This window comes from Epinephelus lanceolatus, chromosome 22, assembly GCF_041903045.1.
Source record: "Epinephelus lanceolatus isolate andai-2023 chromosome 22, ASM4190304v1, whole genome shotgun sequence".
Lineage (NCBI taxonomy): Eukaryota > Metazoa > Chordata > Actinopteri > Perciformes > Serranidae > Epinephelus > Epinephelus lanceolatus.
The window spans coordinates 30,603,124-30,621,194 of record NC_135755.1 but is presented as its reverse complement, the minus strand read 5'-3'; the positions used below and the strand labels follow the sequence as shown (position 1 = coordinate 30,621,194).

General features: G+C 40.9%; 1 protein-coding gene across 10 annotated transcripts in view; it reads left to right on the top strand.

Moving 5' to 3' along the window:
* nrxn2b (neurexin 2b) overlaps nt 1-18,071 on the top strand; it is an 835,675-nt gene that overhangs the window by 464,802 nt on the left and 352,802 nt on the right. For all 10 annotated transcript variants that reach the window (XM_078164201.1, XM_078164202.1, XM_078164203.1 and 7 more), the window contains one exon: nt 10,114-10,287. In XM_078164201.1, coding sequence (XP_078020327.1) covers nt 10,114-10,287 — 174 coding nt within the window. The remainder of the gene's footprint in view (nt 1-10,113; nt 10,288-18,071) is intronic.

Genomic DNA, 18,071 nt, shown 5'->3' with positions numbered 1-18,071 from the left:
AAGGGAAGCATGAAAGTGTGTAATGATGCCTGTCTGTGTTACTATACAATCTTTCAGAAAGTGTCACCGGTGAGCACTGGCACATATTCGGACTCGCATACCGACTGATTGTGTTTAGGTCAATGAAACCTTGTCATGTTGTATGTTTCATTCTCTGTTTTTGTTTCTGAAATAATGAATTCAGGAATTTTTCATCCATCCAATGTAGATATACAGCACTGTACATCATTCTAGGTAAATTATGGGCTAGTTGCAGCCTATATAATTTTATTGCAATAGGAAACACTATGCCGTAAATGATTATAGAGCAGCTAAGAGACCTTAGAGATGCTGTAAAGCACGCCATCGAGGGGTTTATTAACTAAATGTGCAGCAGCTTTAACATGAATTGATGGAGAAGAACAAATCAAATAATAATGCTGTGCTTAATTAAGAGATGAATAATATATTTGCAGTACATCTCATAAAAGCAAAGACTGCCAGTGTATAATGTGATTTCTGGTTATGATATTTACCTTTTGTGTATCACAGTATAAATGCTCAGCACATGGTTGTCAAAAATGCATAATTACTGCTTATGCTTATGAAGACATTTTTTTTGCTAGTATTTAAAGAGGACTTAGTGTGCTCATTTTCGGGTTAATAGTTGTATTTTGAGTTTCTACTAGAACATGTTTGCGCCCTTTAATGTTCAAAAAACCCATTATTTTCCACACACTGTCTGTGCTGGGACACCTGTATTCACATTCTGTCTGGAACACTTTTGCTAAGTGCGTGTCTCTTTAAGCTCCAATGCAGACAGCAGATTTTATTTTGTTATATTGTATTTTTTTTTTCCTAGGATGGCAAAGGCAAAACCTTCCCTACTCCACCCTACGCCTGGGCCATACAGCCTGTGTGAACAGCGCATGTGCATCAAGGGGCATTTTATTTTGTGGCCTGTGTGAACAGGTTAGAGCAGCCACCCTGCCTGCGTGAGCAGGGTGGCTGCTCCAGAAAAAATACAGCTTTCACTTCGGATTTAATGTCTGTATCTGTATAATGTGTCATGGACATGAAAAAAATGTTTTTTTAACTCAACACTTGTTTCTATGTCAAATTAAACACCCTCCAGCTTCTCTGTGGACAGAATCCTTTCATTTGATTAACACAAGGCTTTTATTTTAGAATACTGATGGCTATTATCAAAGGCAAACACGGTGTAGAAATATTAGACAGGAAGGCAGCAGTGCCATAGCAGCAACACTGTCTCTGTGAGCACAGCACAGGTGTAAGCCGGAGCAATTCAGTCGGTAGCTGTCATGCAGAGGTAGAAGTAGGTAATATGGCCCAGATGTTACACTGCCTCTGACTGGCTTACCCTGAAATTCTTATCCTAACCAATCTTATTTCACATCCCTAAATATAACCAATCCAGTCAACAAGGGCAACAAGTACTGTCCAATCAGAGAGAGTGGGGTAGGTCATACCTTTGCCAATCTGACAGGGGAGGGGTAGGGTTTCCAGAAAAAGCCCAGTCTGCTCTGATTGGTCAGCATTAACAGGTGTTGCCATCTCTGCGTCGCCATTGCACCCTGGGCAATGACTCTAATGGAGTATAGCGTCACTTTCTGCTGTGAAAAACCACAAATGAAAGCTTCACAACCAAAATCTGCACAACCAGCAGGAATATGATCCAGAAATTAACAACTTTGGCAACTAAGATTACAGGTTTCCCCAGAGTTAGCATGTAACTACATGTAGCGTTGTATGTAATGTAAACACTTTCAGTACTGTGCTTGGAGTAGATGACCAAATAAAGAAATCTTGTCTTGAAAGTAGAAAACACAGTTGGAAACTGAGTATTCAGAGCAGTAGGACATTTGAGTTGTTTGCTCACAGTGGTTATTTTTACATACATTTACCTCATTATTTGAAACTTTGGCCACATTTAATCTAAGTATCCAACTTTGTAACATATGTCTATATGGCAGAAAATAAGGGGAAGCATAATAGGTCTGCTTTAAAGTTAGGCAGACTAGATTGTTTGTTACTGGAAGGAACAGTAATGAGCTAATCAGTTGTGAGTTACTCCATTTCTTTCTCTCTGCCTTGTTTTTCTTGCTCAGTTTGCCTGTGTCAGAATGTCCAAGTGCATAAAATGATTTTCATACAACATGCAGTGCAAGAATGCTAATGAGTACATGACTAACACAAACATTAGAAGCTCAGTTTGTGCTTTAGTAATAGTCGTGTAAGGCAGGTTAATTTTCCCTTGCCTAAATGTTCCTCATCACAGGCAAACAAGGACCTGAATATTGATGAGTCATTGCTTAATTTGTGCTACAAAAGAACCTTGATTGTGGTGACGGCATGCAAAATATATGCAGACACAGTCAATTTTACCTCATTGTAATTGTTAAATATTGCATTTTCACTCATTGTTTCCAGTTACTCTGTTTACAGGTTTGTCTCCCTCACTTAGCTGCCTACATTGAGAGCGAGCCTTTGAAAATGTATTACACCACCTGTGGTTACAATAGAGCTGCGAGAGAGTGAGCGAGCATGCACCTGTTAGTGAAAACATGCCACTACAGTATCAAATAATTACGGGTTTAGTTGCCTTCAGTCTTTTTTTTCCACGCAGAATTCAAAACATTTCTTGCTATAGCATTTGCTTTCAGATACACTTTCAACCAAAACACAACGTAATTATACAACTAATGATTTAGCATCAGCAATTAACACGCAAGCAGCAACAACATTTATTCTCTTCACCAGTCGTCTTGTTGTGGCGTCTTTGCAGATCGGAGCGCCTCTGTAATTAGCAATCACACAATCCCTGCATCTTCCTGCTGGCTGCCATTGTCCCAGCCCCTGCCTATAACACACAGCGCCACCGCCTAACAGCCATTCATTTGCACAGCCCGCAGCATATGTGTGCGTGTGTGTGCGTGTGTGTGTGTGTGTGTGTGTGTGTGTGTGCGTTTGCATGTGTTCTTGTGTTTCTCATCAGCAATCATTCAATCTTTGTCAATTAGAGCCAGCATGAGAGCGAAGCAACACAAGCGGCAGAGAGAGGAGAGAGTGAGGACTTGAGAGGGAGGCAGAGATTGTTAATAGAGCATTTAATGAAATTTAATGGTCGGCTTTGTGTTCGCCAGGGAATTGGTAAGAGGGAGCTGATTATTGTTTGGAGATGAGACCGGGCATTGTGCATTCATGGCCTGTTCTCATGATCAAACTTGCCTTAATGATGGATATAAATAATGTATATCACAGTATTGCTAGATATGGAGAAAGACTGCAATACCATCACTTCACTTGGGAGCCAATTACAGGCGAGGATGAAATACAGGTCTTGTCTTGAGCTGACAAGGTGTACTGACCGAATAAAATTAATAGGCTAACCACTGCTATTAGATTTAAACATCTACAAAAAAGTAAACTTTTCCATGATAGAAAAATCCCAAACTCCATTATTTTGCCACAGCAGCTGAAGCCTTTTAAATACTATTTTTGGATGTTGAGATGGGAGTCATGGGTCTTACACCCATGAAATTCATTCCCCTTGCAGATAACTCAAATATAATGAAAACAGTGAAATTGGAGCTATGAGGTTTTTCTCTTGTCGGGTAGTTTTTTCTGGCCAAATAATATATATATAACACAACCAAGGGATGTGCACATTGCACTTCTGTGAAAGTAAACTTCCAAGGTATCAAAAAAAATGACTAATATTTTCCAGTCAGCGCTCCTGTTTCCTAGAAATCAAAGAACAAGTTGTGAGCGGCTGCTGTGGTTCCTAAGGTCATCCACCCAGCTCCCACATGACTCACAGATCAAATTTGCGGATCAGCAAAACGGGATATATGAGGTTTACACACTGTGGAAGACAAATGAAACCATCATCACAGAGATATAGTATATTTCATTTCAAAACCCTCGGAAAACCCTGATTGTCCAGTGCAAATGTTAAGCCAATGTGCTCCTCCAGATTGCGCTGTCAGAGCCTCTCTAGGGTCCCATATCATAGCATCCCAACTTCCTCCCATCGGCCCCTGAGAGGTCATTATGGTAACCATAGAGATGTGGAGGTGGTGGTCTCTGGCGATGTCTGGGAGGCTGTAATTGGTCCCGTCTTGTCGATCGCTCTGAGCTCTTCAGCAGCACAGGCATTCATCACTGCTGGGACAGCAGAGCCAGACTACGACACAGTTTCTGTCTGGGAGGAAAATGGTTACTCATCGTTCTAACCTGCCCACAATAGAACAGCTCCAAAGACTATGAGCCAAAAAACATAGATCAAGTTGTATAAATGGCAAAAACCCATCTTATAGCACCTTCAGATATCAGTCTTGTCCATATTAGTGAAGTATAGCTTCAAAAAATATCAGCACACAAGCACTAAGCTACTGTGTATAAACACTCAAAATATTCTGTCCTTAGTAAGTTTTGTGAAATACTGAACTAACACCATCATTGTGGAATAAAACACTGCTGCTAAAAGATAAATCAGCATGTCATATTAAAACACCTTTAAATGTTATTTACTAGATACCTTAGTGGAAAAACAACCTTGAGGAGTTTTTTTCTGTCCACAAATGTAAACATGGTCTGTGTACAAAAATATCATCTGCTTGTATCTTCTTTTTTTTTTTTTTAATGTTGTGAAATAAAATCGGTCTACACTATAAATAGAAAATAAATAGTGCATAGAAAGTTTGTGTTGGGTCTCTCAGCTGCATGAAAGGCACAGATCAGGTTTTTTGAAGTGGGACTGTTTGAGATGCTTATCTATAGTCAGTGTATAACACACTGTAGATGGTTAGCATGCTCCCTGTTTGGAGGAACAGATGAAACTACCACCCCAGAAGCTCAGAGATGCATTGCTGTAGATGAGGGTCAGCAGCAAAACATGTCTTGGTCATTAAAAAAAATCAACACTTACCTAAAAAATCAATATCAATCTAAGTGATTGCTATATTTATTATATTTCCACTGCTTTACCTTGCTGTCAGATGATTCTTTCAATTAGCACTCCTTTCTCAACAGTGTAACTTCCACATTCCTACACAAAAAAGCCCAATTGTTGCTGTGCAATGTTGGGCACTTGGGTCACAAAGAAATGAAAACAGCTGTGCCCAGTTGCAGTGACTTTTGCACCTTGACATTTGCAGTGAACATTTCTCTCAGACGATTGTGGCAAACCACCAACAAGTAAGCAACAGAGATACTTGCTGAAGAGCACTGCTGTACCCGACCAGTAGCTAACATTACGCTAAACACCTACAAGTGTATAAGTTTACTTACCAACCAACCAGTTAAGTGTGAATCGCTGGCATCTTCTGATTAAGAAAGATCCTGAGGTTGTGTTGTAACGAAGTCCAGGCAGCAGTAGCTCTCCGGGTTCGTGAGCATGCACTTAGAGTTCACAGTTAGCTTCAGCTCTCTCTGGGCCTCCAGTTTCCTCAGAAGTCTCCCTCTGCAAAAGTTCTTCATCTCTATACTCTGGTTCATAAAGTTACATCTTTGTCACCACAGTGAATGGCGTGTCGTTGTCATGATCACTCTTTTTTGTGTTTTTGCGTAGGAATATGGAAGTTACACTGTTGAGAAAATGGCTGTCTGACAGCAAGGTAAAGTGGAGAAAAAATTCTGAATTTAGTATCCACTTAGATTGATACTGATTTTATTAGGTAGGCCTTTTATTTAAGTGGTTAAAATGTGTGTTGCTGCCGACCTTATCCACAGCAATGCAGCTCTGAGCTTCTGGGGTACTAGTCTGATCTGTTTCTCCAAACAGGGAGTGTGCTGACCTCCATCTGCTGTATGTAATACACTGACTACAAATAAGTATCTCATACAGCCCCACTTCGAAAACCCTGAGCTATCCCTTTAAATCATGTATGTAGCACCACTGGGATAACTACCGATAGGACTCTGTGGATTTCTCCAATGCTAACTTGACTGCTAGCTGGTTTAAGATGTTTAGAGCTGGAATCTCTGCAGTAAACATCTCTCTAGCGGCGCTGCAGCTGCGTCGCATTTAAAAACAAGGTGGATAAGCTGTAAAAGTATGCTGCAGTACAAACTGTTCATGGCCCAAATGAACAAGGAAGTCAGAACTTTACCCAAAGAAATCTGTAATTCAGATGAAAGTATTCAACTCCAAACTGAGCACAATGAGTGGGTGTGTGTATGCATTCTGCATATTTATTCATCTCCTGTCATCTTTACTCCACTGAAAGAAAACAAAACTTACATGACTAATTTTTACAGTACATCTGGCACAGCCCTCACTCTTCTCTCGTCTACCCCAGTTATGCAGTCAGCCAGTGGAATCTCAAACATGCTGTTGACTCCTGCAGGAAACGCGCGGTTTGTTCTTTGGAGATTAACTCCATACCGATAATTTCATATTTGCTAAATGGTTCTTTACAGCCGCGATTTCAGGACATCAGTCAGCCGGACAGCTAATGAATTCGTCGTATTGATTGTAATGCCCGGGAGCCCCAGCTGGGAAATATGAAGTGTCAAGTGCTCATTAATTCTAGAGAGAAGTTGGCAAACATCATTGACTCATTCCATTACACAAAGTCCACATATAATTGACCTCGTGGCTCATTGCTTCTCAGAGTGCTAAAGTTGAAAGTTCTGGTTTTCAGCTGTGAAAATGATTTTTATTATTTATTTTTTCCGAGTCAGAAGCTTTTCCGATGGCCCCATCTTTGTAGCAGGATCTCCCCTATGTGTGAAAAGATTTTGCTGCATGCTCATTTTATGCCTTCTTAAAGATAAAGTAGGAGTTTTGATGACGAGAAACGCCCGAAGCATTTCAAACCGTGTTTATTCATATGCACCTACATCAAAGGCCTCTTTGTGCTTTTCATAATTTCACTTGGCATTTTCTCCATAGCTCCACAGAACAGAAGAAAAGAGAAAGAAAGAGAGACAGAGTGAGAGAGAGAACAATTTGGCTTAGGAGTGGATGGATATTTCCTTTTATGTTGTAATGTAAAGAGACCTTAATTGTGCTTGAGCACTGAGATATCCCAGAGCTTTCACACATTCGGCTTCCTTCATGAGAAAGTGCTGCTGTGTATGTTCTGATCTCCTCCCAGAAGACTATATGGACAGGCTCACGCAATAAATCTTTCCAAGCATCAGATGTAAAGCATCAAATGCCATTCCCAATGCTTCTCACTTGATGCTGTGCAATCCATTCCTGTCAACAGTCTTTAAATCATGCAATCATCAAAACATGTTGTTAGCACTTTGCAATGAGGAGCATTTTGTCAGGGGACGTCTCTCAGGAGCACACCTCCAAACAGTCACACTGCTTGGCTTTAAAATGTCATTTCTCTGTCTCTTGGTGACAGTAATGTTTACTGTCTGCTACCTGCACACACACACACACACACACACACACACACACACACACACACACACACACATACACAGTTTTCACAGCGCATCAGCAGCAAACTAATTCACAGGAACCCCATATACCCACAAATGGGTCAGAGACTTGCTCATTCAGCCTTTAACAACAGCCGCACTAAGGAGACATCTCACATTGGGCACATGAATCACAGACAGTGTTGTTTGCTGTGTTAACCATCAAAAAGATATCTAGTGTTGTAATTAATTAGTCAGTGTGATCCCGCCCTTGTCCCTTTGTTGACTGGCACTCTTCTCTTCTCTGTAGAGTACATTGAAGTTCATGTTATTTGCATGTTATTTAATATTTGAACATTGAGTGTTTATACATGAAAAGGCAAATTGTGGCATCTTGTACTCGATTGTTCAGCAGTATGTAAATTACAAACTTGTTTCCCTGCAATTACCACAACCTGCTTGAGAGTTTTGAATTGTAACAAGCATGTGAAGGATTATGACTTGACTTTTTTGACTGGGGAAAAAAAAACACTTGGATGTTGGAGTAGATTGCTGCTCAATCAGGGAGAGTGAAAACAGGTTTGCCTCGTTAGCTTCTCTTAGCAGGGAGGGGCTGGGCCCTGTTAAGCTGTAAGATGGTAGGTGAGATCGTCCTGCAGGAAATTACATTAGCTTACATTTGGTGTGCTCATCGGAGAGTATTTGTGCTCATAGATCATTTGTGGCGCCAGCAGGAACTGAGAAATCTTACTATCATGTTTTGTTAATTTTTCCGTTTGATTTTGATGCTCCGTTCAGCCCACCCTACCTGGGCAGGTGGTAGGTTCCAATTCGGTGAGGCTGAGATAATGCTGTTCACTGCAGTAGGAGGGAAAGAAGAGGTGGCAGCTTAATGTGAGGTTGCAGCTTCCCTCAGTTTCATTAGTGTTCTTTTTGCAAGTTTTATTAAAGGGCCAGTGTGTAATATTTGGCATGGTTTATTGTCAAATCTACCCATTAATGTGTTTATATAAGTGTATAATTGCTATAAAATAAAATTAATTTGGTTTTCGTAGCCTTATAATTATGCTTATATATATATATATAGAGAGGTCGCCATCTTGCGCCACCATGTATGTACGGCAGCCCGAGCAGACAATCCAGCCAGCCAGAGAACGCGTTTCGCATGTATAAATGAACCAACGAAGACAGCGGAAGGAAGGAAGAAGGAGGAGGAAACAGCAGAGAGTGTTAGTAGTTCGTCGCTAGAGAGTAGTGAAAAGTTTTTTTAGTAATAAAGTTTGCGAATGGACCACACTTGCCACGCAACAGGAGAGAATGAACCTGAACCGTCATCTGCGAGGAAAAGAAGACGCAACTTCACTCCTTGTGATGCACTCTCTGCGGCGCTTTTCCTCCTGGTGATGTATCTCCCCAACGATGGTAGCAGTAGCACCGAATCCCATTCTGGGCAGCAAAATGGGAGCAGGGGATTCAGCCTCTCTTCTTGCCCGCTCAGCATCCAACACATGGAGTTCCTCATCTGTGTACTCTTGCTCAAACAGGTATGGCTCTGGGTCTGTGTCCGCTACAAGAAACTCTTCAAAATCGCGTTCAAAGTCGTCCATTGCAGCTACTATAGTCCGGAGATATTGCTAGGCTAAATAAACAGCTGAGTTTTATTTACAGGCTACGCTGTCAGTCAGTGTGCGGGCTGGAGATTGGGGAGCAGAGAGGGGAGGGGGTACCCGCTGGGTACTGTAAGCGGGTATGTGTGTAAGGGGTGTGTGTGTTACGCTAGAAGAGTCAGAGTTTGGGACGGAGTCTTTTACGTGCTACCCCCTGGAGTGTTACCGGAGTTTTTGGAGTGCTCAAATAAACGGGCCTTTTTCCCGAATGCTACTCTGGTCTCCTGCTCGTGAGGGATTCATTACAATATCGTAACATGGTTTAGATTTCTAAATAAACATTCACCTCATCGCTAGATAGACCTACTCCTGAAAAACTCGAGTCTGCGCAAGGCTTTTTGTCCCTACGAGGCCACCGTCATTTACCCAACGGGAGGGTTGAGCGAGTGAGCCGTGCAGTCTAGAATTTGACCACTGATGTCACTGTTTTCAACCCATTTTACACACTGGCCCTTTAAATTTCCAGGGTTTAATTTTTCCTCTGTTTCAGTGAACTTTTGCTTCTGCAGCATCCAGTGCAGAGCAACATCATCCCTTTATCTGGGGTGGCGGTGCTACACCTACAATGAAATGTATGTGTTGTTCAGATTTGTGATTTGTGTCATTGTGTTTTCAATGGTGAATTCAGATGATACTGCGTTGAATGATGCTGCAAATACAGTTGTTCAGTTTGTTGCTTGTCGAGCAAAGGCCCATTCACAGTGGAGTATTTATTGGCAGAGCAATCCTGTGATTTACAGTATGTTACCTGCTTGCTTCAGCAGCAACAACAACAAAAGAATGAATTATACTTTGCAAGGATGGAAGGTGGAATATATTAGGAGCCTTTTATTGCTTCCTTCCACTGACATTTAAATTTTTGTTTGCTTTGATGTTAGATCATCTCACTATGAGTCGTTTCATCTGAGCCTGCTTAACACGGATATGCATATTAATGTCATTTAAAGAAGTCTTAAATGAACGTCATTGTCTAAATAGGTTTAATTTGCTCTATTACAGTTCAGAATCAGTGTTGAAAAATGTTAAATCTTTCTCACAGGTGGTTCCTATGTGTGTGTTTTTTCAGGGGAGCTGTACATCGGTGGCGTGACGAAGAACATGTACAGCAATCTGCCCAAGCTGATCGCATCCCGGGACGGGTACCAGGGCTGCTTGGCCTCCGTGGACCTGAACGGGAGACTCCCCGACCTGATCGCAGATGCCCTCCACAGGGTGGGTCAGGTGGAACGAGGCTGCGATGGTGAGTGGGGGAAACAGATGTCCATCTCATACGGACTTTAACACGCAGTACCAATCAAATCAAAAGTAACAGTACTATTTAATACCTTTTGAATCTACCTTCCATAACTACTGACATCCATGTTAAAAAGTTATTATCTCTCCTGTGAATCAACAGGGGAAATCAAATAACATTGATTTCAAGTGTCTGTGTTAACACACAGTGTGTAATCTGGTGTCCTTGCTATTAGTGACAGTTTCTCACAGAGACTGCCAACTTCCTGACAATTTCTCATTAAAGCTAGCTCAGTTTGAGAAGATTACAGATAATTATAAAGAGAACAAGTCAAAAGTTGGATTGAGTGTTTTTGTTTTTTTTTTTTTTTTGTACAATTTAATGAATCTGTCATTTAGAGACAGAAATTGAAAACATCTCGTGTTTAATTGCTACATGTTTTCGACAGTGATTATATGTTTTAATTGTTACTTAGGAAGGTAAAAGCATTATTTTCAAGGGATTTTAACACAGTACACAAGGACATTTTTACACACCACTGTGATTCTCTCCTTTAAATAGCCACTCAAGCCTTTTCTGTTTTTATTTACTCTCATAAATTCATGGCCTGATTACACACAAGACTGCCAATTGCACAGCACAGAGCTTTCAGTAAGGACACACCAGTGCAGTAATTTGGTGCATTTTTTCTGTGGCTGTTATTCCCTGATTTACACCAGTAACCGCGCCCAGATTCCCTCAGCTCTGGGCAGTCTTTACAATCTAAGCCCCTGTCCTCTGTATATCCTCTCTATTGCCCTATAAAACCTGCATGAGGGAGGTATCTCTCTCCTCTAATGTTATTGTCAGTGTGGCTAATCTCAGCAACACCCCACCCTCATTGGCTTCCCTCATCAATCTTGCATTTGTTGTGTTTTTACCTCTGCTGTGCGCAGTTCGCCACCATGTCTCGGGCTGCATGGCTCCTGTGCCGGGTAGTTAATCCTGAGTATAACAGTGGATTTTGGCTACAGCATTTCCCCTTCCGCACACCCCACATTTTACACTCCCCCGCCACCACATCTCAATGGCGTGCTGAGTGTCGGGGAGCACAGACTTGATTTCCCTGAGGGCTGCACTGGCCGACTCGTTGCGGCACTGATCCAGCTTTTTTTTTTTCTTCTCCCCCTCAATCCCTAGCGCTGCTACTTCTGCCAGCCCGCCTTATTACCTGACTACAGTTATACACCACAATTACTTCGCTCAAAACACTGTTTAAAACTGCATTAAGCTATCATATTGACTCCCCCAGGCATCCAACATGGATGCTAATATTAGTTAATGATTGGAGGTGCCAGGGAGCTGCACAGCTGTAATTGACCAGTTTTGGAAGTGTGGACCTTTATGACAAATAATAGTATACCTAGACCTGAGGCTGTTGCAAATCCATGTATCCCCTTGCTGATATTACAGGAATACATCAAAAACACTTTTGACTACCTATCTAATCCACTGTAATCAAATTCAGACTAGTATTCCTCACCATGTAGCAGTGAAGCCAGACACTTATATCAAATCAGTAAAATTACGACTTTATATTTAATATTTTTGATTGATCTTCTCTAGCAACTACAGCTCAGACCCAATCTCATATTTCCTGGTTGACTAATGCAAAAGTAATGAAGAGGACTTTTCTAAAATGCAGTGTTGTCCTGGGTATGGATCACCACCAGAATCCTGACCGACTTGGTTCTGAGGTTATTGTTAGCTGGTGGACTGGGGATGCGGAGTGGTCAGAGGTGGCTGCTGGTCCGGTCTCGGTAGACTTAAGGCCAAGCAAAGGGCAGAACAGTGAGCATGTTCTTGTAGCTCTGTGCTGACTCAGCAGATCACAATAACACAGAATAAGACGGGGGAAAACAAAGGAGATGGGGAGAGTTGAAGTGCAGGTATATTAACAGTGTTGCTGACTCACTGTAGCTCAAGAGTAGTTCAACAAGGAAATAAGGCCAAAGAATGGAGGAAAAACATCTTTATGGCAGAAATAATTAGTAGGTCATCAGTAGTAGGAGTATGCATATATTAATTATATCTGCAGGTCCTTAAAAAGTCTTAAAATGTCTTAAATTAATTTAAAATATAAGTCCCTGACACACTAAGCCAACAATCATCCATCGGTTTACGCTAGGCTGTTGGTTGGCGTCTGTCGCCTGTTGCGGTGTGTCCCATATTGTAAGCCCTCATAGCCCTTGTCGGCTTTTATTCAGCTGATTCAGCATGTTGAATTAGCATTGGAGATGGCAGAGCCTGTTGTTAAATTAAATCACTTTGATTGGCAGTTCAGCTCAGTGCACTAGAAGATAAATGTAAGTGAGGAAAGTAAACAAGCAGCAAAAGTCAAGATGGTGTAAGATCAACACAAATATGTTGTGATGGATTGTGTTGTTTACTGTGTCACGGCACATATCCTTTGTTAATTCAATATCAGTTTGTGTTGGTAATATGCTAACTGGCTATGTAGCATCTTGCTGGTCTTACAGTTTCCCTTTTGTAATGACAAATACACATGGCTGCCGCCTGCTGGTATGGAGAGTTATTTTCTCTAATGCAGGTGCAGAAACTACATGCTAGTTGGCTGTCGGCTGTAGTCTTTGCAGTGTGTTGAGTTTCAACTTTTTGGCTGAGACACAGGCGCCTGGAGGCGAGACAACTGTTGGCCTCCGTTGCTACCAGTCCTTTGTTGTCGCTTAGTCACTAAATAGTTCTAAATTTGAATTTATGAGATTTATCCACTTTCATTCATTCACTGTAATAATTATATTCTTAAATAAAACCTTCCTCTGCATGGGAGCACATATATATTACTTAACATTTATACTTAACTGCAATGCTTGAATAAGAAAAATATGATTTGTCCAAAGATAAATCTTATATTTGATTAAAAATACTTAAAGGTGTTTTGAGGTGATTAAAAGAAATTGCAGGAGAAGAAATCCACAGGAGACATTGATGGATTACACACAGTATTTAATGAAAGGTGGATTGAGGAAAATCACAGTTAAACATATCAACTGTAACACAGTGTATGCCATCCAGAGATTCTGAGAGTGTCCTTGTCTAAACCTTGTACTTAACCTTAACTTTTCTGAAGAATCATGTTCCTGAATTAGGGTATTTTGTACCAATCTATGAATGTGTGAAGATTCTATTGTACACTGACTTTCAAAAAAAAAAGTATGCTCACCTAAGGCCAGGTTCAGACCAAAGATTGGAGACGAGACAAGTTGACAAGCTGCAGTGCCACCTGCTGCAGCAGCAAATATGCTCTCTGGTCATTTTGACTTGACCAGCAGACTTCACTACAAGCCAATTGGCAGGTAACATACTTTACGTTTAAAACCAGCAGCCGGTGATTTGACCAGCTGAGTTGCAGGTGACACCATCAGCCAGCTTGAGTCAAGCTCAGACTGGCCGGTTCACACCGCTGCAACTTTTCTCTGCAACGTTGTAAAACGGTTCCATCTTGTCGCAAATGTTTGGTCTACAGTGGGCTTTAGTCTGCTGAGTACAGGGCAACCTTTCTTCAACCTGGGTTGCTATAGTAACGGAGCCAGCCAGCACCCCTCTATCTGGGCAGCTGTGCTCCCTCCATCAGTTGGGAGACCACAGATGAAACATAGCTCCAACAGAGGTCGAGTAGCCTGACCTCATGACCTCTTTCAAGCCTGCTGCTGACCCGACCATCCTGACCATTACCCTAAGCTTAGCTGTCTCACATTGCATTCAGCTGACTCAGAATGAGGGTTTCAGTTCAGCAAAAAAAAACATTAAAGTGTCTAGCAGCTTTAGGTACCCTGATATTTGTAGTAGCAGAGTTTAGATCCAAAATTAAAACATGACTTAAAAGTAAAAAAAAACACCAATAAAAAAATGTAAGCTTCCTTCAAACAAGTATTTTATTATGAACTGAGAGCTTAGCTGGCTCTGTAGTTGAGCACTCTGGCCTACTCTACACTGCTAAAATGTGAGCAGATGTTCCAGTTGTAACCCAGCTGTTAGTCGTAGATGCAGGTGACAGCAGCAAGGGAGTGGAGATGTGTGTTCACTTTGGGTTTCACAGTGACGTTAAGCTTATTGGCTCCCTATATCGTGCGAGATTTCCCTGAGCATTTGGAGCAAACACAGCAGATGGATTTTTATGCCCCAACAAACACAAGGCACCTAATAACAGGTTCTCAGGCAGCCATGGAAAGGTAGCGTTTGGCCGATCAATACTTGAAGGGAGAGTGAGGAAGCAATTATATGACTTGGTTATTAATTATGACAATATTCTTAATTAGCTCCTCAAGGGACCCTTTTATTAGCGAATAATTAATGGGGCAATTAGTGTGGTTAGGATATACTTACAGAGCCCATAGATAGGAAATGACGTTGAATTTAAGTGGACATTTTGTAGCAGAAAGTTAAATCTCTCGTAGATCAGTGATTTATTTATTTTTATTTTTTATTATTTATTGCCTGAAGGTTTAGGGGGGTGGTTTTTAATTGGGCCATTTGTAAATGGCACAGTGAGATGTCTGTTTATCTATGCAGAAACAAATTAGTCTGGCACTGAACCATGGTTCTTTGGAAATGTTTGTGTTTAATTGAGATTTTAATGAGAATCCCCACCACCACCGACACCAATGCGACAGCTACCGCACATCCTTATTTTTAGAACTTCTCTCTTGCCTTAGACTTGATCTGCATCCTAATCTTATCTTTCATTCAGCTTCATTCCCATCTAATGTTGAGAACAATTACTTGAAATCGGGTTTTGTTGGGCGAAAAACTAATGAAGATCTTATCTACTTTCGTTTCCATCAGGCATATTAGCTTCTAATAATAGAGGCAACAAAGGCATACACTTGGTAAATTATTTTCCATATCATGTCAGTTTATGTGACAATGCCTGCTGGGTCAGTGGAATGTATAATCTGATGTGGCAATATGATTTTTGAAAGCAGACTGTCACATTACCAATCTGAATAAGTAGCTGGAATTCCACAGAGAAATTACAACGCTGGAGTTTCTAATTGACAATTTAAATGTCTCTAGCCATTCATGACAGTGGGTGGGATCATGAGGAGACAGCATCCCCCAAAACACACACACACACACACACACACACACACACACACACACACACACACACACACACGCACATCACACACAGATATAATGGAGATGCTAAACAAGAACTGACTCCACCACCAACACTAATTTCCAATGCAAATGTGCCCCTTGCATGGCAATTACACCAGGTTTCAACCTTGAATTAATGTCAAATTGAATCTGAATACATTTTTAAGCAACATAAATCAAATCAATGTTAGGCTGTGAGTGAGGAGCTACTGTATTTGGATGCAGTCGTTGGGCCTTTCAACGCAAATACACATATACACCACTTCTATATCAATTTTTCATCATGTGTTACCTTGAATTCGTGAAAACTTTATTTATATCTTGTGCCTCCACAGTGAGTGAAGAATCCAAAAAAACAACATGCATTTTTGCTGAAACTTTAGAACAAACAGTTTCACACGTGGACAGCAGTGTGCCTGGGTTTTAAACTCTGCTTACGCAGAGCTAGAACATACATACACGCCCAGGCATGCTCAATGCATGTCCTACATAGGCAAAATTACTTTATATTGTAACAATGAGCAAATTGCATGTGTTTGGTAAGTACTGAGCATATGATTGGATAAATGAGACTAGGATTATACTGTACAAGTTGTGTGAGAGTTTGTAAAGGAATATTTTGACGTAGTCTTGCTGTTGTGAAATGCCAACCCTGAGTATTTCAGTTCATGAAGAATGTTGATCTGTGGAGGCAAGCGAGAGAAACAAAGTTTTCCCCACTAATTCAAGATAACAAGCACTGAGTAACTGCTATACAAATGGTCATTTTGTAGACAAAGTATTTCTTTAATCTAGTAGCCAGGTCCCCATATGAACATTACAATGGGTTTTCTTGCTGTAATCATTCCTCCTGTATATACTGGCTATTAAGAGATCCCTTCCTAATGTACTTTTAATGGAAGTGATGGAGGACAAAGTCCAGTCCTTGTTTTGTGCAGAAATGTATTCAGAGGTTCACCTGAAGCTTGCATTAAGATATTCTTGATATATCAGCTTATGAAGTTCATATGGCTAATGGATTAATAACCACTTGCCTAATTACACATCCAGCAGAAAAGGAGCAGCATGAGTCTCAGTGCCTCACAAATATAAATTCATGTTTCTCACAGTGAGCTGGAGGCAGCTGAATGTGTTAATTCTATGTGGGATTTACGGTACTAGTAGTAGAAAACCTTTCACAGTACAGTGGTTGCTTGAATGTAAATATCCAACAAGTTGTCCAACCTTTACGATCAAATAAGTCCTTTGTTCCTACTTTCTAATGGCTGAAATACACTGGGTATGGACACTGTGTGACACATCTGCTGTAGCATGCCCACATCAGAGCGCCTCCATTATAATCAACTGAACTGTCAACTGACCATAGAAGCCACACATGCATGTGCAGGCAGCACGCTGCTCAATGCTATTTTTACATGGCTAGTCTATTTTGATGCCTCTGCACTGGTGATAGCTGTGGCCAAAAGCATTATGTTTTTGGGTTGTCCGTCCCATTCTCATAAATGCAATATCTCAAGAACACCTTGAGGGACCTTTTTTCAATTATCCACTTGGATTCAAGTATAAACTGATTAGAATTTGGTGGTCAAAGGTCAAAGCCACTGTGACCTTGTATATCTCATTCTGTGAACGTGATATCTCAAGAGTTCATTATGGGAATTTCTTCACAATGGGTATTGACGTCCATTTGGACTCAGCAATGAACTGATAAGAATTTGGTGGTCAAAGGTCATTGTGACTTCACAAAACATGTTTTTGGCCAAAACTCAAGAATTCATACGCTAATTATAACACAATTTCACAGAAATGTTTGATAGGACATCCAAAAGGTCAATGGTCGACTTCACTGTGACATCATGATGTTCTTCAAAAACACTTGGCCATTATTCACTGTCATATCTCAAGGAACAGAAGGGGAGACATTTGGTCAGATATGGAATCAGTGACTCATATCTTGGGTGTCCACCTTGAAACTATACCGATTGTATAGATCCTCTGTGCTGAAGATGGTGTGTGAAGCATTCATGTTTTCACAGAGATAGATGTAAACTGTAAGTGGACCTTGACTTGTATGCAGGGGCATACAATCACAAGGCAGTCATTCTAGTTTTCCCTGTATGCGTGGCTCTGCGGCCCTCCAACAGGTAAACACTACATAGAATTCTGTAAAAAAATTTGTAAAGTCTGTTTAAAAATGACTCAAGTGAATACCTCATTATGCAAGAGGCAAAGTGAAGCAGCAGAGCATCCTTTTGGGTGTTATTACATTTAACATTTAAATGAATCAATCAAATCAATGCATCCTGTGGTGAAAATAATCAAGTTAATTAATTCAGAACCAGTTAATATAGGCTGTACTTTAAACCCTGCATAACCAACTGCATTACCACCTGGCAAACTCAATATGGACACAGTGAAGATAGCAGCAACCATACACTACAAAGACAGAGTCTGTGTAGTAGGTAGATACTCACTCCACCTGGCTTGGGGGGGGCGGGGTCCTCTGGCAATTTTTTTTGAAGTTTTTGAAATAAAAATCCTTTGTTACTGTCATGGTTTTATAAGGGGGATGCCTTATACACAACATACATATTGAGGGTGTTGTGTCCCCTGTGCCCCTCGCCCAT